This window comes from Bubalus kerabau, chromosome 8 (assembly GCF_029407905.1).
Source record: "Bubalus kerabau isolate K-KA32 ecotype Philippines breed swamp buffalo chromosome 8, PCC_UOA_SB_1v2, whole genome shotgun sequence".
NCBI lineage: Eukaryota > Metazoa > Chordata > Mammalia > Artiodactyla > Bovidae > Bubalus > Bubalus kerabau.
The window spans coordinates 119914925-119939881 of NC_073631.1; the positions used below are offsets into that span (position 1 = coordinate 119914925).

Here is a 24957-nt window from a genome sequence, read left to right on the forward strand (position 1 = left end):
TCCTCGGGGAGCCCTTGCCCGCCGCCTGGCCCTGCCTCCCATCATTAGGCCCCTCGTAGCCCTTGGCTTTCTGTCCATCGTCTGTGTCCCCAGGGTCATTTCCTTGGCCTGATGTCCCTTCCTACCAGGTGTGAGCTCCGGGAAGTATCTCCTTACTTCACGCGGCCAGTGCCAAGGCTGTTGCGCTCTGTGCACAGCTCACCGTTGCACTGTGAAATAGTGTAAAGTAAAACTGGGTAACATGAAGCATATAGGTGGACAGACAAGTGTCCCCTGAAACAGCCCTATAACCTCCACCTGGGTCAGAAGAGAGTCCTGCCAGGCCTCCCAAAACTGCTGCCTTTCATCTTCCCCTCTCCAACTGTGACTCCGCTCTCGCCGCTGAATTATCCAGCATCCTCAGTTTTATGGAAATTCCTTGCTTGGTTGTCCTTGTAGACTCTAGTGTGCACGCTATGCTTGGGGTACAGTTTTGCCCAATATTGAACTGTTTTTGTTATGGACTTGCTAAGTTGTGTCTGACTCTTTGCAATCCCATTGATGCTTTTGAACTGTGTTGCTGGAGAAGACTCTTGAGAGTCCCTTGGACTGCAGGGAGATCAAACCAGTCAATCCTAAAGGAAGTCAATCCTAAATATTCATTGGAAGGACTGATGCTGAAGCTGAAGCTCCAGTACTTTGGCCACCTGATGTGAAGAACTGACTCATTAGAAAAGACCCTGATGCTGGGAAAGACTGATGGCAGGAGAAGGAGACAACAGAGGACAAGATGGTTCGATGGCATCACCAACTCAGTAGATGTGAGTTTGAGCAAGCTCCAGGAGATGGTGAAGGACAGGGAAGCCTGGCTTGCTGCAGTCCATGGGGTCGCAGAGAGTTGGGCAGGACTGAGAGAGTGAACAATACTCAGTCGTGTCTGACTCTTTGCGACCCCACGGACTGTAGCCCACCAGGCTCCTCTGTCCATGGATTTCCCAGGCAAGAATACTGGAGTGGGTTGCCATTTCCTACTCCAGGGGGTCCCCCGACCCAGAGACCAAACCTGCATCTCCCTTAGTGGCAGGCAGATTATTCAGTGCTGAGCCACGAGGGGATGAAATTATTCAGTGTATATTCCTTGGTGTCTTTTCCGTTTCACTCCCAGCTCTATTTGTGATCTTCCTTAGGACACTGCGTGTAGTAGAAGCTTGGTATTTCCATTGAGGTATAACATTTCATTACATGGAGTACACCCCGTGGTTGGCAAAATAATCATCTCCCCCACCCCAGAGGTGTCCTCATCCCAAACGCACAGACCCGTAGACACGTTAGTTTCACTGCAAAGATGATGAAGGGGGCAGATGGAATTACATGGTTTATCGGTTGTATTCCTGTGGTTGATAACTTCTCTGATGCTGTATGCCTTTCTGTTAGACTGAATTACATGACAGTGTTGGCATAGACCATTCTCTTTTTCTTAAGTGAAGTACAGTTGATTTATAATGTTGTGCTAGTTTTCAGGTGAACAGCCAAGTGAATCAGTTTTGCACAGACATATATCTACTCTTTTTTAGGTGTTTTCCCCAATCCTACAAAGTATTGGGTGGATAGAGTTCCCTGTTCTATACATTGGGTCCTTATTAGTTACCTATTTTATGTAGAGGAGGATGTGTATATCAATCCCAGTCTGCCAATTTATCCCTCCCTCCTCTTACCCTTGGTAACCATAAGTTTGTTTTATGCATCTGTAATTTATAGACCACTCTTGATTATAAAAAGAGCTGTTACACATGGAGCTACTGGAAAGAGCCGTTCTAAGCCAGTCGTTGGTGTTCAGTCTTTAAACTGTGTGCTACTCTTTGCAGCCCCATGGACTGCAGCACACCAGGCTTCCCTGACCTCCACTGTCTCCTGGAGTGTGCCCAAGTTCATGTCCATTGAGCCAGTGATAACATCTAACTGTCTCATCCTCTCTTGCCCCCTGCTTCTCTTGCCTTCAGCCTTTCCCAGCATGAGCATCCTTTCCAATGAGTTGGCTGTTCACAACAACAGGATAGTGAATACCTGGGAAAGCCCACCCTCCCAAGACACTCAGGATCACTGCCGTGCCAGCTGTCTTGGCTGCATTTGCTTCAACTTGAATTACTCACCTCGTGTCTCGGAGAGGGCACACTCCAGCACTGATAATAACAAGTGTGGGTTCTTGGGGATCTGTGAAGGTAATTGCTGAATTTCACTCAGCATTTCCCTGGAAAAAATAACTATGCATACTTATGGAAGAGCTGGTCTTTTCAAAGAAAGTTACACATCCAATTAGCAAATTTGATGTTTTGATATTATACATCAAGCATGTAGTTCAAATTTTCACCTCATTTTCAAGTGTGGGTTTGGCCATAAGATGCTCCACACAGACGAGCTGTGACTCGGGTCACAAGCACAGAATATTTTCTGAAAACGCAGTGCCGACGGGATGGTGGGCTGCTGGGCCGGGTGTCTCTACATGACACGTGTCAGCTTCTTTGTCCCCAAGTTTCAGGAATCAGCTCAGGCTACATAAGTAAAATAGGAAATAAAATATTTCATGGAGAAATAGGAGTGTACTGATAAGTCTAAGGGAAAAATTTATTCAGGCCTCAGGAGAAAAATTAGGTCAAGAAATTGAAAACTGGTAGGGACTACTCTCTCTCTTGGTTCCTTGTCTCTTTGTCTTGGTCTAATGCATTCCTCGTGTTCTGCCAGCCTGCTTCTGTTTCCTTCAGAGTCCATATGCCAAATGGGAGTAGGCACTCGCCACCCCCATGCCTCCTCCGTTCTTGTGTTTCATGACAAAGGCAAGAATAAATTGGAATATTGTTACAGAGTCCAAGCTCATAGTGCTTGCCGCAGGAGAGGTCAGTAATTTGGGAAGCCAGTTGCTGGGGAAAGGCGTGAAAGTGAAAGTCGCTCAGTCATGTCTGACTCTTTGCAACCCCATGGACTATACAGTCCATGGAATTCTCCAGGCCAGAATACGGGAGTGGGTAGCCTTTCCCTTCTCCAGGGGATCTTCCCAACCCAGGGATCGAACCCAGGTCTCCCTCATTGCAGGCGGATTCTTTACCAGCTGAGTCGTAAGGGGAACCCAAGAATACTGGAGTGGGTGGCCTATCCCTTCTCCATCGGATTTTCCCTACCCAGGAATTGAACCGGGGTCTCCTACATGGCAGGCGGATTCCGACTTTATTTGGAAAACCAGTTGATCAAGAAGATGGGGAACTAGTGTTCCAAAGAACCACCATGCCTGAGACAGAATTCAGGATTCTTCTACACTGAAAGGGGAGGGAGTAAAGTCAGACATTTCCTGGTTCTGGTCAGCCTCCTGAGGGGATGTGTTAATCTCTTCCTTTCTGTGGTCATCCACAGGTGGGCTGGTAAGGGTGTTTCCTGTGAGCTAAACAGAGGTATTTGAGCATCTTGCTCATTACCTGCAAGGCAAGGTTCCCAGAGATGGGCCATTATGTAGAATTTAAGCTTATAGACCGGAGAAGGCAATGGCACCCCACTCCAGTACTCTTGCCTGGAAAATCCCATGGACACAGGAGCCTGGTAGGCTACATTCCATGGGGTCGCTGAGGGTCGGACACAACTGAGCAACTTCACTTTCACTTTTCACTTTCATGTATTGGAGAAGGAAATGGCAACCCACTCCAGTGTCCTTGCCTGGAGAATCCCAGGGACGGGGGAGCCTTGTGGGCTGCCGTCTATGGGGTCACACAGAGTCGGACACGACTGAAGTGACTCAGCAGCAGCAGCAAGCTTATAGGCAACATCCTTTTAGTGATGAACTTGTAAGAGAATGCAGAGATTCTTCCCTGTTGCAGTACTTTAAGTCCATCCCTAAAATCCTGCAGCAGAATTCTGACCCAGGTTGGGCCAGTCACTTGAGGCTGGGGTGGGGCATGGCGGGGGGTACAGAGTGGCTGAGGGAGCACCATGGGTGGGGGAGGAGGGCAGTTGGGATAATTTCTCAAAAGGAGTCCATGTACCTTGATAGAAGACTGTATGGGGGGCAAGCCCTTTTGAAAAATTAAGCTAAATTATTTTAATCTCTGTCATTAAACTGCTGGTGATTCTTGTCTTTGAGACTTGTTTGTTATTTAAAAGTGAATGAAGGCCTGCAGGAATTTTTGACATCAGGATGTGAGGTGTTGAGTTTGCTTAAAGGCTGCCCAGTGTAGGAAACTTGTCTCAAAATTGCCTGTGGGTTTCAGTGAGTCAGGGCAAAGGCAGACATTATCTAAAGATGCTTTTGAGACATCATTATCATACACAGCAATGTGAGATACAAATGCTCAATTTTAAATTCTGCAACTTAATTTCATAGCCATATTTTTTACTGAAAGAGGTTTCTCTTGGGCATGATATATTGCGAAATTTCTTCTGACCTTGATCGGATCATAGTGCACTTACTTTTGTGATTTATGGAGCAACATGATGCCTTTAAAACAGTCTATCAAAACAGGTCCAAGTCAGACTAAGCTGTGACATTTGGAAAGTTGCCAGCCAAAATCTCAGCCTTCTCTGCCCACCAAAGCCGAATGAAAAAAACGGAGAGAGAGTTTGGAGGAAATAGAAAGGTGGCTTTTACTCTCAGCGGCTGAGAGGGGAGCTCAGTGGGCTTATGTCTCAAGAACTGTGCCCCCACCCCATGAGGAACCTAGGGGCTTGTATACGGCAAGGGCTCCTAGTCAGGAGTCGGTGATGAGGAACAAAGGTGGTAGGACCTTGATTTCTTCCTCTTGCCTTGTTTCAAAGACAGTCATACACTGGCATCAGTATCCCCGTCTTAGAGTCTGCTAGTTTGGTGGCTCTGCGACCTTCTTTCTCGTGTGTAACCACAAGGGGAAGCGTGTCGTCAGGGTAAACACCAGATAGAGGATGTATTTAGCATAGAGTTAAAGGAAAAATGTGAATTGTAGCTCCTGCAGAGTTGGGGGCCAGGAAAGCAGATTTAGTTACAGACATGCAGAATTAGGAGCAATTAAAGTTTAAAAAAAAAAAAAAGGACTTCCCTGGTGGCGCAGATGGCAAAGAAGCCTCCTGCAATGCAATAGACCTGGGTTTGATCCCTAGGTTGGGAAGATCCTCTGGAGAAGGGAATGGCAACCCACTCCAGTATTCTTGCCTGGAGAATCCCATGGACAGAGGAGCCTGGTGGGCTATGGTCCACGAGGCTTTAAAAACTAGGGATGTTCAGGCCTGCTCACTGTTTTCTTTGTCTTTGTTCTCAGAGAACAGAAAAAGAAAAACTCAGTCCTCTTTTTTTTTCCTTTTCACTGCAACAGGAATAACTTAACGTTTTGAATTAATTTCATAAAGAAGCTGTCAGACACTGTCAGTTAAACTAAAGAGCATAAAATTATTTCAGCTCTGTTGTTGAATTTGTGGGTAAAAATAATGAAGAAGAAATTTTTAAAGACAGATAATTAGAGTCAATATTTTGCCTGTTTTTTCTTCTTCGTCTGGGAGAACTTAGAGGACAGGGGCTTGCTCTGCAAACGGTGCTGCTGAGCTGCACGTAGCAGGTGCAGCCGTGTGCATGCACGCTTCGTCGCTCAGTTGTGTCCGACTTTTTGTGACCCCACAGACTGTAGCCCCTCAGGCTCCTCTGTCCATGGGATTCTCAGGCAAGAATACTGGAGTGGGTTGCCATGCCCTCCTCCAGGGGATCTTCCCAGCCCAGGGATCAAACCCAGGTCTCCCGCATTGCAGGTGGATTCTTTACCGACTGAGCCACCAGGGAAGCCCAGGCAGAGGGTGACAGCTGGTAATAGTGGCGGATTTGATTTTAAAGGGCTGGGCCCTCAGACAGCGATGTTATGTTAAAGTCACGTTAAGTCAAATAGTCCACTTCAGAATTTCCAGGTTCATAGGAGGAAAGGAGAGTGGATCCCAGCTCAGTCAGTAAGGCTGGCAAAGAACGTGGTGGAGGACGCAGAACAACTGAAGGATTGGGGTGTCTGTGAGTCCAGAGGAAGACGGTGAAGAGATAGCGTCCAGGGGAAGGGGGCCACCTGGGTGTGGGTCCGATAGCGGGGGCATGACTGCTCTTCTCTGTCACTAAGACGATGACGATTCATGAGGAACCATCAGTCCTAGGAAGAAGGGCCCGTCAACCAAATGTAACCTCAACTTAGTGAGGTCAGCAGAAGCCTTTGGAAGGGTGAGACTCCGCCCACCAACACGAGCCCTGCCCGCTGCTCACACATCATTGGATGTTTCTGTCTTTCAGGAATGGCCGCCAGCCCCCTCCAGCCCTGTAGTCAGTTGAGAGTCACTAGTGACCTCAGCGTTAATCAGTGTCTCGTGGCCACAGCACTCACCCCTCCCTCACACTCACAACTAGCAAGAACACCCAGAGTACTCAGAGGACTCACGCGAGCTGTCACGGGAGAGGGTGTTCCAGGGAGTGGAGAGTTCCCCTTGTGAAGGATGCCCGGTCTCCATGGGGCTGCCCATTCACATCTATCCTCTGGGGGCATTGAAACTGTCAGTGACCTAAACCTGGATCTAGTGATATCCCAGTTTTGATTTCCATTTTGAGAGCCAGAACCAGTCTCCTAGCCTTAGTTTTCTTCTGAAAGCTGCTTGATGATAGAAGACGAGATTGATTAGCTCAAAGATGGATTATTCTGAGAAAAATAATTGAATTCACCTCCTGCTGCCCTGGTGAGAGGGCCATCTGGTTGACCTCTCTGCCTTCAGCAAAGGGAAATAAAACGTGCAACGGCCAGCTGTCCCCGTCGCAGCCGGCGAGGCCTGGACCCCGGCAGTCGCTGTGGACCCTGCCCTCCTCCCACCAGCCCCGTCGCTCCTGCACTTGCATCTCCTGTTCTCTCGTCTCCTGGGATAGGGAGCTTCTTTAGGACAAGCCCTAGTGTCCTGCAGAAGTCACCCTCCAGCCTCATCTCTTGTTTTTTAAATATTTTTTTAATATGGACCTTTTTTTTTTCTTTCCATTTCTAAAGTCTTTATTGAGTTTTGTTACAGGATTGCTTCTGTTTCATGTTTTGGTTTTCTGGCTGGCAGGCATGTGGGATCTCAGTCCCTGACCAGGGACTGAACCCACGGCCCCTGCACGGGAAGGTGAAGTCTTAAGCTCTGGGCCACCAGGGAAGTCCTTCCAGTCTCCTGCTGGCCGTCCCTGTGTCCCTTTAGCCACAGTGCACGCAGTACCTGAGGCGAGGTGGTTATTGCTGCATCACTGTGGTGGAATCTCTCAGCTGCAACCTACACCGCCCTACTCCGGGGACCCAACAGAAGTTAAAGTGCTCATTTCCCCTCATTGGAGCTTCCGGTGTGAAGAGAGCGGATGAAGGAAATGTGGTCTCTGCACCCTTTACCTTCTTCATCCAGGACAGGAAGTTTTGTGAGCTTTTGAGTTTCCCAGTATCACATGTCACGTGTTGCCCAGAGATTGTTTGGATCAAGTCAATAGTAACACAATGGTGATTCAGGTTTCTGTAGTGTCTGTAAACAGTAACAGGCTTTCAGACACGTGTGCATTTATCCTCTAGATTCCTCATCCCCAGCGTTCCTTTCTTTTCTCCGCTTTTGCAGTCTCAGTGTCTCTTTTTTAAATAATCACCCCTGAGTTTTCATTTGATTCTCTACTCCTCATCAGAAGGCGTGAGGTGTGATGAAGGTACGTGGAGCTCAGGACGAGATAAGACGCTGCAGATTGGGACTTCCCTGGCCATCCAGTGGTTTAAGACTCTGCCGTCCCAAAGCAGAGGGCGCAGCTTCAATCCCTGGTCAGGTCTCTAAGATTCCACATGCTGCTCAGCACGGTCAAAATAAGTAAAATACAGAGATGTCAGATTTTCGCAGACAGAGGAGAGGGCCTCTCTAGGAGACCTGCTGCAAGTGCACAGGTGGTCCCTGCAGGGGAGTCAGCTTCCAACAGAGCCTTTTCTGAATCAGTTCACAGGACATCGTGGGGTCTGTAACTAATGGTGTGACCTTGGCAAAGAAAATATCAAGCTCTGATTATCCAAGAGTGCTAAGATAATAGCTCTGATTATCCAGAGTGCTAAGATAATAGCACTCTGGAAAGATGAATTTTATATTTAAAACAACCAAATGACCCAGGAAAGGGTTTAGTTTGGTTTTAGTTCTTTGTTTTCTTTCTGTCTGAGCTAAAAATAAGTATGACCAATAGTTACGTCACTAGGTACAAGGGAATTGGCAGCCTTAGATGTCAGTTTGCATTAGTCTTTTAGGGCCAGTTGCTATTTATGGCATAGTTCATGCACTCAGACTTATATTAATGCTTTACTTTCTGCATCAGTCAACAGTTGCGTCTCTGACAGATGTGCAGGCAAATAACAAAGTTCCTTCTCATAAAGGCATCTGTAGATTCACTCATCCATTCCACCCGCAGTCCCCGGGTGCTGTGGTGTCCTAGGCTCTGTACCAGGCATCGTGACTGTGAACATCAGGATAACTTCCTTAAGTGGCTTGCAGCCTGCAGATGACACAGGCATGGAATGCACCATTTAGTAGTGCGGTAATGTTACAGAAGAGCATTTACAAAGTGTTGCATTTGTGTCCAATTGAAAAGAATAATGGACTCTGCCAGTGAAACCAGGCAAAGCTTCCTGAAATGTCAGAGATGATATTTTAGCTGACAACTTAAGAATGTGAAGGGATTTGCCTGTTGAAATGAGGCTGGAGAGGAATGTCAGGAAACGGAAATCAACCATGTGTGCAAAGCTGCAGAGGGTGTGGGTGGGGTGGGGATGGGGACAGGGCAGGAGGTGGCTCCAGGAGCAGTAAGTTGTGAGCAGAGAGTGGGAGGCTTAGCTCAGAGGTGAAGGGAAGAAGAGGGGGCTGTCTTTGTAGTGAGGCACATCACTTGAGCACAGAAGCCAGGCTCCTCAGAGAGGGCTCCAAGTGTAGGAGGGGCATATAAATGTGTCCCCGTTGCGTATCCTCTGCTCCAAATAGCACTGTTGACTGGCGTTTTCTATCACGTGCCCAGGGTTAACCCCTTCTCACAATCTCCGCCACTGCTGCCTGGCACAAACCTCCATCACCCCTCCTAGTGGGTCCCATCACACCTCCTTGTTTCCTTGTTCTTTGCCCTCTGTGTAGCAGCTCCGCTGGGGGTCTTCTTGTGGGAGTCTGGGTCACGCCCTGCGGTGCTCACATTCCTTGGCCTTAGAGGAAAAGCCAAAACCTGTGCTGTGGCATCCAGACACTGCTTTCCTGGCTGCCCACGCCCACCCTCCTTGCTCAGCGTGGTCACCCCACTCACATCTCCGTGGCCCCCCCAGCTGCTGTCTCTCTGCCGCCCTCCACTCCAGAGCGCACACTTGCCTCTTCCTCTCCCTGAATTGCTTGCCCTCAGGTGTCAGCCTGTGTCTGACTCTGTCTGGAGCAGCTATAACACCGCCACAGACCGGGTGGCTTAAACACAGATTTCTCTCTCACAGTTCCAGGGACCGGAAGTCCAGGGTCAGGGTGCCAGCTGCTGGCTCTGGTGAGGGCCGTCTCCTTGGGTTGCAGACAGCTGCCTTCTCTCTGTTCTCATATGGCCTTTCCTCCACGTCTGCAGGTGAAGACAGAGGGGAGGCAGCTTTCTTGGTGTGTTCCTCTGTTTATTGTTTGTTCCCCGTCCCTACACTAATATACAAGGAAGGAATATGGAAAAAAATGAAGGCTGTTGGACTTGGGTGGCTAACAATGCATAACAGGTTCACAGAACAGGGCTTAGCAGAGTAAGCCTTGGATGGATGGATGGATGGATGGGAGATTTGTTCACCTTCTCAGGCCAGTGTTTAATTGTAAATTAAATTTTATTGAATCTCCAAGGTATGCATGTGGTACCAAGCAGAACAGGGAATACATAACAGCCTCATTTTCATCATTCTAGCAAAAATTACGCAATGATGTTGAGAAATGCACTGCTGAAGCTCAACATAGCAGGGGAAAGTTGCCCTTCTTGAGAAACGGGAACAATTTTCCTCAAATTTTTGATAATTCACTTCCTACAAGTTAAGATGAGGAAGTCTGAATTTGGGATGCCAAATCAGATGCTCAGGTTGGATGTTCACTGTTAATCTGCATTCTAACTCAAAAACAAGATCTATGTTCTGGTTATTATTAAGTATCCGTGTAAGAGTTAAATATGCACATACATCAGTACTGGAGAGGAAGACGGAAAAATGGAAACTTTCGTTCTTTTGGGCTAGCAAGTTGTTCGTGTGTTTTTCCTCTTTGTTCCCTATGGTTATTGTAGTGATATTGTTTGTGTAGTTTAAAAAGTTACTTTTGACAATAAAATTTGGAATTTAGTAAGGACGGTCTTCATGGGAAATAGATGGGGAAACAGTGTCTGACTTTATTTTTTGGGGCTCCAAAATCACTGCAGATGGTGACTGCAGCCATGAAATTAAAAGACACTTACTCCTTGGAAGAAAAGTTATGACCAACCTAGATAACATATTGAAAAGCAGAGACATTACTTTGCCAACAAAGGTCCGTCCAGTCAAGGCTATGGTTTTTCCAGTGGTCATGAATGGATGTGAGGGTTGGACTGTGAAGAAAGTTGAGCGCTGAAGAATTGATGCTTTTGAACTGTGATGTTGGAGAAGACTCCTAAGAGTCCCTTGGACTGCAAGGAGATCCAACCAGTCCATTCTGAAGGAGATCAGCCTGGAGGGAATGATGCTAAAGCTGATGCTCAAGTACTTTGACCACCTTGTGCGAGGTGGCCAACTTTTCCAATTTGACTCATTGGAAAAGACTCTGATGCTGGGAGGGATTGGGGGGAAGAGGAAAAGAGGACGACAGAGGATGAGATGGCTGGATGGCATCACCAACTCGATGGACGTTTGAGTGAACTCCGGGCGTTGGTGATGGACAGGGAGGCCTGGCGTGCTGCGATTTATGGAGTTGCAAAGAGTCGGACATGACTGAGTGACTGAACTGAACTGAAGGATGGTCTGCTTTTCTGAGGGTGAAATGACACTGCTTTTTAAATGTAAGAGTGTTGCCTGAAAGTGTGATGCATCTGTACTTAAGAAATGGCATCAATGATCCAGAATCACTTCACTTAAGTAGACTCTGCTATGAACACCTGTTTGGTTATATTATTGTGCATTCTTCCATCTAATAATATATACGGAATTGGTTTTCTCTGCAAAATCTTTTCTTAGCCCAGTGAGCATGAAGGAGCAGAGCCTTTGTCCTTTTTCTGAACTGTCCTGACCATCTTTCATTTTCCCACTGCCGAGCCGTCTCAGCATCTTTCTTTCCCATGCCCTGTGTGTCCATTGAAGGTACCCCGTGTTCGAAGTTTTCAAGATCTCTCCTCTCCACCTTCCTTCCTGGGCTGGCCCTCCTGCATCCTGTGAGCTCTTCATCCACCCTCCTCACTTTCTGGTGAAATAGTCTGTTCTGTCATGAAGCAATGCAAATGGTTAGAAATTCTGAAGTTAAGTTTGTTTGTTTGTTTGACATAATTTTGTCTGGGTGAAATTCCCTTTTGATTACAACTCTGCCTTCTGGAGCTCTGCAGAAGTCTTCTCTCTCTTGTATGTGATACTTCAAATAGACAGAGACTCTAAGTATTTGATTTTTGAGGCTGAACTCTTCCCTTAGCCTTGCTTCATATGACGTTTTGCAGCGTCTGTCTTTGGTCCTCTTTATGGCGTACTCTGTCCATCATTATCTCTAACGATATTCAGCCCAGACTTGGACACCATACTGTGAGTGTGCTTGAGCCAGGGAAAGGTCTACTGGACATCACTCTTCTACTACTGAACATCACTACAATTCATTCAATTGCATTTTTGCAAGTAAATTAGTTATGCTCCTGGCCACTCAAGAAGTTGATGCAAAAAAAAATTGATGCAAACTAAAAGTCTTAGTTGTTTTTTTTAAGTCTCTGTACACTATTTTAGTTGTTTTTTTTTTTTCATATAAACTTCTAAATAAAGCAAAATTTCAAATCTGAGATTATTTTTATTATAAACAAGATTTTAAAGATATCCATTGTTTGAGCTGATGAAGACAATACCACTAATTTAATTATTCTCTGTCTTGAGAAAGATTGATCTTGAGTATGGAATTGTTCTAGTTTTGGATGTTGACTCTGAATTTAATCTGAACAGTATTTGAGAAATGTCCACTTTGGGTCTGTGAGAGATCATACACATTTGATAGTGTAAGGAATGTACGACTACAAGATATACGCTTATTTCCTCTGTTAACTCAGGTGAAATGAAAAGCTACTCAATCGGTGAGATCTGATCACTTCTTGTCATTGGCCAGTGATTTCCTCACATAGAAAACTCTATCCAGTAGGAAAGGAGATTGACTCAGTATATCTTTTTGTCATTCAGTTCAGTTCGGTTCAGTCGCTCAGTCGTGTCCAACTCTTTGCAAACCCATGAACCGCAGCACACCAGGCCTCCCTGTCCATCACCAACTCCCAGAATCCACCCAAACCCATGTCCATCGAGGCGGTGATGCCATCCAACCATCTCATCTTCTTTCATCCCCTTATCCTCCTGCCCTCAATCTTTCCCAGCATCAGGGTCTTTTCAAATGAGTCAGCTCTTCGCATCAGGTGGCCAAAGGATTGGAGTTTCAGCTTCAACATCAGTCCTTCCAATGAACACCCAGGACTGATCTCCTTTAGGATGAACTGGTTGGATCTCCTTGCAGTCCAAGGGACTCTCAAAAGTCTTCTCCAACATCACAGTTCAAAAGCATCAATTCTTCAGTGCTCAATTTTCTTTATAGTCCAACTCTAACATCCATACATGACTACTGGAAAAACCATAGCCTTGACTAGACAGACCTTTGTTGGCAAAGTAATATCTCTGCTTTTGAATATGCTATCTAGGTTGGTCATAACTTTCCTTCCAAGGAGTAAGCATCTTTCAATTTATGGCTGCAGTCACCATCTGCACTGATTTTGGAGTCCCCCCAAAATATAAAGTCTGACAGTGTTTCCACTGTTTTCCCATCTATTTCCCATGATGTGATGGGACCAGATGCCATGATCTTTGTTTTCTGAATGTTGAGCTTGAAGCCAACTTTTTCACTCTCCTCTTTCACCTTCATCAAGAGGCTTTTTAGTTCCTCTTCACTTTCTGCCATAAGGGTGGTGTCATCTGCATATCTGAGCTTATTGATATTTCTCCCAGCAATCTTCATTCCAGCTTGTGCTTCTTGCAGCCCAGTGTTTCTCATGATGTACTCTGCATATAAGTTAAATAAGCAGGGTGACAATATCCAGCCTTGATGTACTCCTTTTCCTATTTGGAACCAGTCTGTTGTTCCATGTCCAGTTCTAACTGTTGCTTCCTGACCTGCATATAAGTTTCTCAAGAGGCAGGTCAGGTGGTCTGCTATTCCCATCTCTTGAAGAATTTTCCACAGTTTATTGTGATTGCCACACAGTCAAAGGCTTTGGCATAGTCAATAAAGCAGAAATAGATGTTTTTCTGGAACTCTCTTGCTTTTTTGATGATCCAGCAGATGCTGGCAATTTGATCTCTGGTTCCTTTGCCTTTTCTAAATCCAGCTTGAACATCTAGAAGTTCACGGTTCACATGTTGCTGAAGCCTGGCTTGGAGAATTTTGAGCATTACTTTACTAGCGTGTGAGATGAGTGCAGTTGTGCAGTAGTTGAGCATTCTTTGGCATTGCCTTTCTTAGGGATTGGAACGAAAACTGACGTTTTCCAGTCCTGTGGCCACTGCTGAGTTTTCCAAATGTGCTGGCATATTGAGTGCAGCACTTTCACAGCATCATCTTTCAGGAGTTGAAATAGCTCAACTGGAATTCCATCACCTCCACTACCTTTGTTCATAGTGATCCTTCCTAAGGCCCACTTGAGTTCACATTCCAGGATGTCTGGCTCAGGTGAGTGTGAGTGATCACACCATCAGGATTATCTGGGTCGTGAAGATCTTTTTTGTACAGTTCTTCTGTGTATTCTTGCCACCTCTTCTTAATATCTTCTGCTTCTATTAGGTCCGTACCATTTCTGTCCTTTATCGAGCCCATCTTTGCATGAAATGTTCCCTTGGTATCTCTAATTTTCTTGAAGAGATCTCTAGTCTTTCCCATTCTGTTGTTTTCCTCTACTTCTTTGCATTGATCCCTGAGGGAGGCTTTCTTATCTCTTCTTGCTGTTCTTTGGAACTCTGCATTCAGATGCTTATATCTTTCCTTTTCTCCTTTGCTTTTCGCTTCTCTTCTTTTCATAGCTATTTGTAAGGCCTCCTCAGGAAGCCATTTTTCTTTTTTTCATTTCTTTTCCATGGGGATGGTCTTGATCCCTGTCTCCTGTACAATGTCAGGAACCTCCGTCCATAGTTCATCAGGCACTCTATCTATCAGATCTAGTCCCTTAAATCTATTTCTCACTTCCGCTGTATAATCATAAGGGATTTGATTTAGGTCATACCTGAATGGTCTAGTGGTTTTCCCTACTTTCTTCAATTTAAGTCTGAATTTGGCAATTTGAACATTGGCACATACACATATATTGGCACTTAGTATGTGCTAAATAAATGTTTGAGTTTCACAGCTGAAATAGAAGTTCACAGTGTGGGTGTCAATGAAGAGAAAGATGAGAGAGGTTGAGGCTGGAAATTTTATCATACCTGGGTTTGATTTGATGGCATTTAATAGGTTGACTGCAATGAGAAACTCCATAGTCACCAGGTAATGTGGACCCAAGTGTATTGGGTGGTGAAGCGTTAAGTTACAGAAAAGGCTGTAAACATAACATAATGTCACATTCTTCTTGAGATAAAGCTTTGCCATAAGATGAGGGAAGGAGCCTGGGTCCTCTGGACCCTGAGGCAGAAGGAAGAGAAAGGCATTGATGGCCGCTTCGTGGATGAGAGTGCCCTAGAGCTCTTCATTTATTTCCCGTGTCGCGTCCTCCTTGCTGCGCGGGCCTTTCTCTAGGTGCCGAGAGTGAGGACCGCTCCCCAGTTTCAGTACACGTGTTCCTCCGCGGCGGCCACCCTAGTGCAGAGGATGGACTCTCTAGGGGTGAGACTGCAGGAGTCGCGGCGCGTGGGCTCAGTGGTCGTGGCTCCCGGGCCCTGGAGCACAGGCTCAGTAGCTGTGTTGCAGGGGCTTAGTTGCTCCGAGGCATGTGGGATCTTCCCAGAGCAGGGATCCAACCCACGTCCCTTGCGTCTCCTGCCTTCGCAGGCAGATTCTTTACCACCAAGCCACCATGGAAGCCTACACCGAGATCTTGATTTGACTCAAGCGTGGTTACTTGGATTATTTTCGTTCCTTATTTGACTCACAGATTTTCTCTTTTGTGCTGTCGTTTCAGGAGCTCGTGGGGAGTAACCCTCCACAAAGAAACTGGAAAGGAATAGCCATCGCGCTCCTTGTCATCCTGGTCATCTGCTCCTTGATCGTCACCTCGGTGATACTGCTGACACCAGGTACTTACATTTATTCCTGGAAAAGCAAGTTGCTGTAATGGAGAGAGGGCATGATTTTACTTGGCGATTTTTTTCTAAGTAACTGTAATTTATGTTCCCTCGATTCTAATTCTCATTGCGCCATATGGTAAAATGATGTTATATGCATTCAATGACAAAGATCCATTGTACATGCTATGAATTTGTTTAGATAATTCCTGACTAGGGTAAATTCTTGGCATGTATTAAAATTCACAAATATTTATTTATATTTGATCAGCTTAAACAAAGACTTTGCCCTTATAAATATAATGATTTGATATGTCTCATGGTATTCTTGGGTATTCTATCAGGGATGAATTAAAGTTATTAAAACAACATATACTAAGTGTGAGCTAAGGATAAACTAATTATTAGATACTACTGATGAAATAAAGGAAGCATGAAACAGAAATCTCTCAGGGAAGAAAAACTCACAAAAATTGTCAGCAAAAGTCTACAGAAAAAAAAAAACATATATAGGCATGGATTATTGCAAGTTTCAAATATAAGTTGTATAGAAGGTGAGAAGAAAGAGATAAAACGCTTCATGAGAAAGTTCACGGAGAAAGTCATGTGTGAAGTTGGGCTTCCGTGGAGAGGTGAGAACTTAGTAGCAGGAGAGTGGAGAGATTAGGACAAGAAGAAAGCCTTTGCCCGTAAGCTAAATGTACGGGGTCATGATAGGAAAACATTATTGCCATATATAAATTGTGTGTGACTATCCATTCTCCTCTGTTTTATTAAGTGTCAACTTGTGTGGACAAAAAGATGTTCCAGTCCTCAATAAATAGATTATACAGGTATTAGACTTTATGATGGAAAAAATGCATTTTTTGACAGGTACAAAAATTGCAGGCAAATTTTCAGGTATGTTTAACTCTAATTTATTGTTGCTCTTATTCTTTAGTCACTCAGTCATGTCCAACTTTTTGTAACCCCATATCACGCCAAGCTCCTCTATCCATGAGATTTTCCAGGCAAGAATACTGGAGTGAGTTGCTGTTTCCTTACTGACTAAGTTTGAGCAAGCTCTAAGAGATTGTCAAGGACAGGGAAGCCTGGTATGCTGCAGTCCATGGGGTCACAAAGAGTCAGACACAACTGAGCAACTGAACAATAACAAATACCATGAAATCAGGACTCAATAAAGATACCACAAGAAAGCTACAGACCAATATCTCTTATGAATGTAGATGCAGAAATCATAACAAAATACTAACAAATTGAACCAAATTACCAAACCAAAAAAGGATTATATACCATGACCAAATGGGATTTATCCCAGGAAATAAAATTTGGTTTAGCATATGAAAAATCAGCGTAGTACACTCAGATTTATAAAATAAAGAGAAAAAAAAAAACACAACATAATCATCTCAATAGGCACAGAATAAGCATTTGACAAAATTCAAAATCCCCTCTCTATATAAACACTGAACAAATGAAGAGTAGAAAGAAACTTTCCTAACCTGAAAAAGAGCATCTATAAAAAACCTACAGCTAACATTATACTTCACACTGAAATGGTTAGCAGTGATCCTGCTAAATATCAGGTTATCCTTGACAAGAGGAAGAAAAGACATCCAGGTTAGAAAGAAGTAAAACTATCTCTATTCATAGATGGCATGAACTGGTGTATAGAAAATCTTACAGTCCACAAACACACAAAAACATAACTAATAAATGAGTTCAGCCACATTGGAAGATGCAAAATTGTACAAAAATTATTTATATTCCTATACACTAGTAATAAGCAATTCAAAATGAAATTTAGAAATGATTCCACTTACATTACTTTCAAAGGGAAGGAATCAATTTAATAATAAAAATGTAAGACTTGTGCACTGAAAAACCATGAAATGTAATTGAAAGGAACTAAAGATCTTCACAAATGGAAAGATATCCCATGTTCATGGATTAGAGGATCTACTATTGTTAACATGCAGTACTTCCCAGAATCATCCATAGATTCAATGTGCTCCATGTCAGAATCCCAACTGGCTTTTTTTTTTTTTTTTTTTTTTTTCAAAAATTGACAGGCCAATTCTAAACTTCATAGGAAAATGCAAGGCTCTCAGACCAGCCAAAACAATCTTGAAAAAGAATAGTTAAAGCACTTATATCTATATTAAAATTTACCCTAAAACTACAGTAAAAGTACTATGATACTATCCTTGTTGTTATTCAGTCACTCGGTCATGTCTGACTCTTTGTGACCCCATGGACTGAAGCTCTCCAGGCTTCCCTGTTGTTCACCATCTCCCAGAGCTTGCTCAAACTCATGTCCATTGAGTCGGTGATGCCATCCAACCATCTCATCCTCTGTCGTCCCCTTTTCTTCCTGCCCTCAATCTTTCCCAGCATCAGGGTCTTTTCTGATGAGTCGGCTCTTCGCATCAGGTGGCCGAAGTATTGGAGCTTCAGCTTCAGTCCTTCTGATGAACATTCAGGGTTGATTTCCTTTAGGATGGACTGGTTGGATCTCCTTGCAGTCCAAGGGTCTCTCAAGAGTCTTCTCCAACACCACAGTTCAAAAGCATCAATTCTTTAGCGCACAGCTTTCTTCATAGTCCAACTCTCACCATCCATACATGACCACTGGGAAAGCCATAGTCAAGGCGACTAGACGGACCTTTGTTGGCAAAGTAATGTCTCTGCTTTTGAATATGCTATCTAGGTTGGTCATAACTTTCCTTCCAAGGAGTAAGCGTCTTTTAATTTCATGGCTGCAGTCACCATCTGCACTGATTTTGGAGCCCAAAAAAATAAAGTCTGATACTGTTTCCACTGTTTCCCCAGCTATTTGCCATGAAGTGATGGGACTGGATGCCATGATCTTCGTTTTCTGAATGTTGAGCTTGAAGCCAACTTTTTCACTCTCCTCTTTCACTTTCATCAAGAGGCTCTTTAGTTCCTCTTCACTTTCTGCCATAAGGGTGGTGTCATCTGCATATCTGAGCTTATTGATATTTCTCCCGGCAATCTTGATTCCAGCTTGTGCTTCTTCCAGTCCAGCGTTTTTCATGATGTACTCTGAGTATAAGTTAAATAAGCAGGGTGACAATATACAGTCTTGACGTACTCCTTTTCCTATTTGGAACCAGTCTGTTGTTCCATGTCCAGTTCTAACTGTTGCTTCCTGACCTGCATACAGATTTCTCAAGAGGCAGATCAGGTGGTCTGGTATTCCCATCTCTTTCAGAATTTTCCACAGTTTATTGTGATCCACACAGTCAAAGGCTTTGGCATAGTCAATAAAGCAGAAATAGATGTTTTTCTGGAACTCTCTTGCTTTTTCCATGATCCAGCAGATGTTGGCAATTTGATCTCTGGTTCCTCTGCCTTTTCTAAAACCAGCTTGAACATCAGGAAGTTCACGGTTCACGTATTGCTGAAGCCTGGCTTGGAGAATTTTGAGCATTACTTTACTATGTGAGATGAGTGCAATTGTGTGGTAGTTTGAGCATTCTTTGGCATTGCCTTTCTTAGCATAATACCCTTCAATTCAAATCCAAGATAATGTATATATTTTAATGGGAAATAGCAAATATTGGTGAGGATGTGGAAAAACTAGAACCTCATACAGTACTAGTAGGAATGTAAAATAGTGTAGCCTCTTTGAACAAGGTGAAGTGGTGAAAGTTGCTTTGTCCGACTCTTTGGGACTCCATGGATTGTATTCCACCAGGCTTCTCTGTCCATGGGATTTTCCAGGCAACAATACTGGAGTGGGTTGCCATTTCCTTGTCCAGGGACAGATGTCCATAGAGACATTCCTAATAGCCAAAAGTGACCCAAATGTCCCTCACCAGGTGAAGAGATAAACAGTGTGGTATATCCATATAGCGGAGTATTATTCAGCTAAAAAAATTAAATACATATGCATCTTACAGCATAGCTAAAACTTGAGCAGAAGTGAAAGTAGTTAGACATAGTTAACAGTTAATACAGTTAAGTCGCTCAGTTGTGTCCAACTCTTTGAGACCCCATGGACTGTAGCCCACCAGGCTCCTCCATCCATGGGATTCTCTAGGCAAGAATACTGGAGTTGGTTGCCATTTCCTTCTCCAGGGGATCTTCCTGACCCAGGGATCAAACCCAGGTCTCCTGCATTGCAGGCAGACGCTTTAACCTCTGAGCCACAGACTCACTCATAATTAGTTAGACATAAAGGGCCACATATTGTGTGATTCCACAACAGGCAGATCCATAGAGATAAAAAGTAGATTAGTGTTTACCGGAAATGGGGAGAGTAGGAAGGGTCTGCTGACTCTGCTAATAGGTATGAGATTGCTTCTTTTATAGACATTATATTTCTAGAGCAGTTTTAAATTCACAGCAAAATTGAAGCTATGGTACAGAGATTCCCCATATATGTCCTGCCCCAGCACATGCACGGGTCACCCATTATCTACATCCCCTCCCATAGTGGGGCATTTGATACAACTGATGAACCTACATCCATGCATCATAATGAGATTTCTTTTTGAGGTGATGCAGATACTCTGGAATTCAGTAGTGGTGATGAGTGCACAGTTCTTTAACTCATTAAAAAATTACTGAACTGAATACATTAAAAAGGTAAAGTTCATGATACGTGAATTTTATCTCAATTAGGGTATTAGTTTAAACAGTGGTGGGAAAGTTGTTTTAAAAGTGGTCCATTCTGGCCGTTTATATACTGAAGTTTCAACAACACTTGCCCAACGGTGAAGAGGTTTCAGTGGCAGCTGTGAAAAGAGTCGCTTGCTCTGTGAGTGAGGTTTATGATGAGATCAGAGCTCCTGGATCACCTGGACTCACGATTCAAAACAGAGCATCTGACTGAACAGGAAAACATCCATTCAGCTGTTGAAGTCTGAACGAGTAGATTTGAGAGGGATTGGGGAAGGGAATTGGTAAAGACATATACTCTTCTATTTTATAATTTTGCTGATATTTTATATTAATTAAAAATTAATTCATAAAAATTGGGGACTTTTGCAACAATTTTTAATTAATAAAAAGGAAATGAGATCTCCTTCAGAAATTGTGAAGCATGTGTTCCTACCTTTGCTTTTCTTTGAGCACAAGTGTAGTGTATACAACGACCATTGAAGGTCTGAAGGTCTGATTGTCCATCGCTCACTTTGGGAGTTAGGGAACAGCAATGGTTTGGGTGGTTTGCAGTTACTCCCATTCCCCCCGCTCCCCAAGGTGCGTGAGCATTCCTGTCACCCAGGATCCGAGGGCTCATGCATCCATCACTTCGAAGGGAGGTGAGAGGGCTGCTGGAGGCTCCCCGCACACCTGCGGTCCAGGGCAACCAGGCTGGGTGGGACATGTCTGAGACTGAACAAGTTCATGGCCGGGACATGAAGTCAGTCCCCGGACGTTCCCTTCCAGATGCCCCACTCAGCATCAGGCAGAGAGCCGTCCCTGGGTCTTCGCAGCTGTACAAGGAGCCATGCCTCAGTCTCTCTTCTCTCAAATGCAGCTGCTAATCCTGAAAGCTTTTTACATTCAGTTCTCGTGCAGCTGGAACCATCACAGCAGCATCTCTTCTGCAGTAAATAAGAGAGCACAGAACACGCCATACTGTTCTCTGTTTGAATGCTGATGGCCAGTTGCCAGGGGCAACCACAACGAGGGGGAGGCTCTAGAGAATCCCTGAGTTCCAGGAAAGGCTTTGAGTGGGATTTCTTTTATCCGCCTGTTAAAATAAAGTGGCTCAGGTGGCTGAGCCCGCCTCACCCTTTGGTCCTGTTGGACTTTCATGGGTAGTGTTTCCCGCTCCGGGCTGTGCTGCTGGAGGGCTGTGTGTCCTGGGTTTAGGATGGTCGGACGGGCTGGTTCGATAGCGAGTGCCTCCCATCACTGGCTTCTGCATCACTCTCCCTGGATGCAGCGGTGGCTTTTGTTACAGCACCAACATTCCGCCAGACACGAGGATGTCACATCATTCAGAGCCTTCTCAAAATCACCTATTGCAGACCATCACATTGACTAATAGTGCCTCTCCATTGATCAAACATGAAGGATCCCTGTGAGGGGCTGAGGGCATCGAGCTAAGTGCTGCTGCGCTGTGGGCAGAGAAGATGCGCATATTCCCCACGACAGTGCAGATCCACCGAGAAAGACAGAAAGTGCACACGGAGAATTTCCCACCATGACAGAGATGGGCATACCAGACCACCTGACCTGCCTCCTACGAGACCTGGATGCAGGTCAAGGGGCAACAGTTAGAGCCAGACATGGAACAACACACTGGTCCCAAATTGGGAAAGGAGTACATCAAGGCTGTTTATTGTCACCCTGCTTATTTAACTTACATGCAGAGTACATCATCTGAAATGCCAGGCTGGATGAAGCACAAGCTGGAATCAAGACTGCCAGGAGAAATATCAATAACCTCAGATATGCAGATGACACCACCCTTATGGCAGAAAGCAAAGAACTAAAGAGCTTCTTAAAGAAGGTGAAAGAAGAGAGTGAAAAAGCTGGCTTAAAACTCAACATTCAGAAAACTCAGATCATGACACCTGGTCCCAGTACTTCATGGTAAATAGATGGGGAAACAATGGAAACAGTGAGAGACTCTATTTTCTTGGGCTCCAAAATAACTGCGGACAGTGACTGCAACCATGAAATTAAAAGATGCTTGTTCCTTTGAAGAAAAGCTATGACAAACCTAGATAGCATATTAAAAAGCAGAGACATTACTTTGCTAACAAAGATCCATATAATCAAAGCTATGGTTTTAACTGTAGTCATGTAGGGATGTGAGAGTTGGACCATGAAGAAGGCTGAGCACCAAAGATTTGATGCTTTTAAACTGTGGTATTGGAGAAGACTCTTGAGAGTCCCTTGGACTGCAAAGAGATCAAACCAGTCAATCCTAAAGAAAATCAACCCTCAATATTCATTGGAAGGACTGATGCTGAAGCGCCAATACTTTGGCCACCTGATGTAAAGAACTAACTCATTGGAAAAAACCCTGATGTTGGGAAAGATTGAAGGCAGGAGGAGAAGGGGACGACAGAGAACAAGATAGCTAGGTGGCATTACCAACTCGATGGACATGAGTTTGAGCAAGCTCCAGGAGATGGTGAAGGACAGGGAAGCCTGATGTGCTACAGTCCATGGGGTCAGAAAGAGTTGGATGTGCCTGAGTGACTGAATAATCATTAGGCAAAAATAAAATAGAAGTTACAGGTGAGGCTTGGGGGCTTCCCCAGTAGCTCAGATGGTGAAGAATCTGCCTGCATTGCAGGAGACTCGAGTTCAATCCCTGGATCAGGAAGATCCCCTGGAGAAGGGAATGGCTATACACTCCAGTATTCTTGCCTGGAGAATTTCATGGACAGAGGAGCCTGGTGGGCTGTAGTCCATGGGGTCACAAAGAGTCAGATACAAGTGAGAAACTTTCACTTTCATTTTTGGTTAAAGGCCTGTAGTGTTGTGAATTACTGAATCTTTGACCTAGAACACAGCATGGCCATCACCTTGTCTACAGTCCCCAAAGTGCCCACACACCCCCCTTTATCTTACTGGTGTCTCCACAAGCCACAGCAGGAGTGGCTTTCCCCCTATGAGGGAGGAAGTTTAGGTTTGAAGAGTAGAGACTCCTAGGAGTGATAACGCCCTGGACTTATATGCACAGTCTTGAGTGCACCCCTTCCAGACTTGCTGCTGCTTCCTAGACTGACTTGAAACTCATATCATGTATTTAAACCATTATCTTTTCAAGTGCTACCTCTTTTCAGTCTTGTCTTTTGGTTGTTGAAACTCAGAGTGCAGTATCCACTTTCTACTTAACCCTCAAATCCATTCCAAACTCCTTGGATTCAGTCTTTTGGCGAAAACATTTCTGAGTATGTGTGGGTCCCTTTCCTACTTGGGAAGTATCCTTGGGAAGAGTCGTGATGGAGTGCGCCTTTGGTGCCTCAGGCTCTCAAAGGACCTCCTGGCGATACCTTACTTCTGAGCGAGAGAAGTACCTTTGTTCTGTACTGCAGCCTAATTATCACCAGTTATGCACAATTTATGTTTTAAAACTCAAATTAAAAGTGTTTAAGGCAATCTGAGTTCCCAAGGGATTAACCAGATGAGAATGTGTCCTTTTCAGTCTGCCATTCATTTCTCCCTTGCTAGTCTCTGCTCTTTTCTTAATTTCTCTTTGGAATAATAGACTCAAAGTTACCTTTTTTATTTTCAGATATTAAATATATGTCTGTGATAGGTCACACACAGCATATGCCTTTTTTTTTTTTTTTTGCAGCTATAATTCCTGGAATTCTGATGAAAAGGACTCTGATAATCTTTAGTACCACAATTATGGTTGTAGGAGCTTAAAAACCCACCAGGATCATATTTGCATTAAAATATCCCTGACATTTGACTTTTATGGATTTTCTCTGTAGAGAAGATGGACAGTGGTTTGTGACGGAAAACATTAGGATACTTTAGGTGATATAAAAAATGAAAAGCCTTGGGTATTTGGAAGTCTTATTGCAGGTAAACTTTTAAGGCTAAGCAGAGGTTATCAGAATGTAAGACTCATTAATCTTTTGGGTGGGAACAAAATGTAGAGATGATTTTTACAGAATGGAAATTTCGTAACTATCTGATTTATATCTAATGTCTATAACTGCATTGCTAGCTCTCAGCTTATCTTTTTAAAAAAATGTTCAATTGGACCCAATAGGCTTTATTGAGAGGGAGAGAAATCTAGCAAATTGGCATACAGCTCATAAATTAGATTCTGCTATAAGAGAATGTAAGGGCATCCAAGTCAGAAACCATCAAGCATTCTGAAATTGCACCACAGTCAAAATAAGAGGAGATGGGTTTATATGGGAAAATTGTATGTTAAAATTACATATAAGAGAATCCTTCCACTTAATAATTGCTACTGCTAGTTGTCTAAGTTCTGTAACAAAATTTCCACGGATTATTTTAATAGACTTGGCTTTTTAAAAGCAGTTTTAGGTTCCAGCAACATTGGGAGGAAGGTAGAGTTACCCAGGGGATAGCCTCTGCATGCCCAGACATGCATGGTGCGCCCATCACGAACATCCCTCCCCAGGTGGTGCCTCTGACGGTTTATGAACCTGCATTGACACGTCGTCGTCACTCAAAGTCCATGCTTGATGGTGAGGTTCACCTCAGTGTGCACGGTCTGTGGCCTTGGACAAATGTATAATTACACGCATCGGCCTTTACTGTATCATATGGGGCAGTTTCACTGCCCTGAAAGTCCTCTGTGCCCTGTCTGTTCATTCTCCCTTCCCCTATAATGCCTGGAAACCACTTACTTTTGTCGTTGTTACTGTTTCCCTGTGTGCCTGCTAAGTCACTTCAGTCATGTCTGACTCTTTGCAACCCTGTGTACTGTAGCCTGCCAGGCTCGTTTGTCCATGGGATTCTCCAGACAATAATACTGGAGTGGGTTGCCATTTCCTCCTCCAGGGCATCTTCCCACCCAAGGATTGAACCCACATCT

The 24957-nt window shown here is 44.3% G+C and overlaps 1 protein-coding gene across 1 annotated transcript in view; it reads left to right on the plus strand.

Moving 5' to 3' along the window:
• DPP6 (dipeptidyl peptidase like 6) overlaps positions 1–24957 on the plus strand; it is a 785445-nt gene that overhangs the window by 402165 nt on the left and 358323 nt on the right. Inside the window, exon 2 of the mRNA XM_055591348.1 lies at positions 15338–15452. Coding sequence (XP_055447323.1) covers positions 15338–15452 — 115 coding nt within the window. The remainder of the gene's footprint in view (positions 1–15337; positions 15453–24957) is intronic.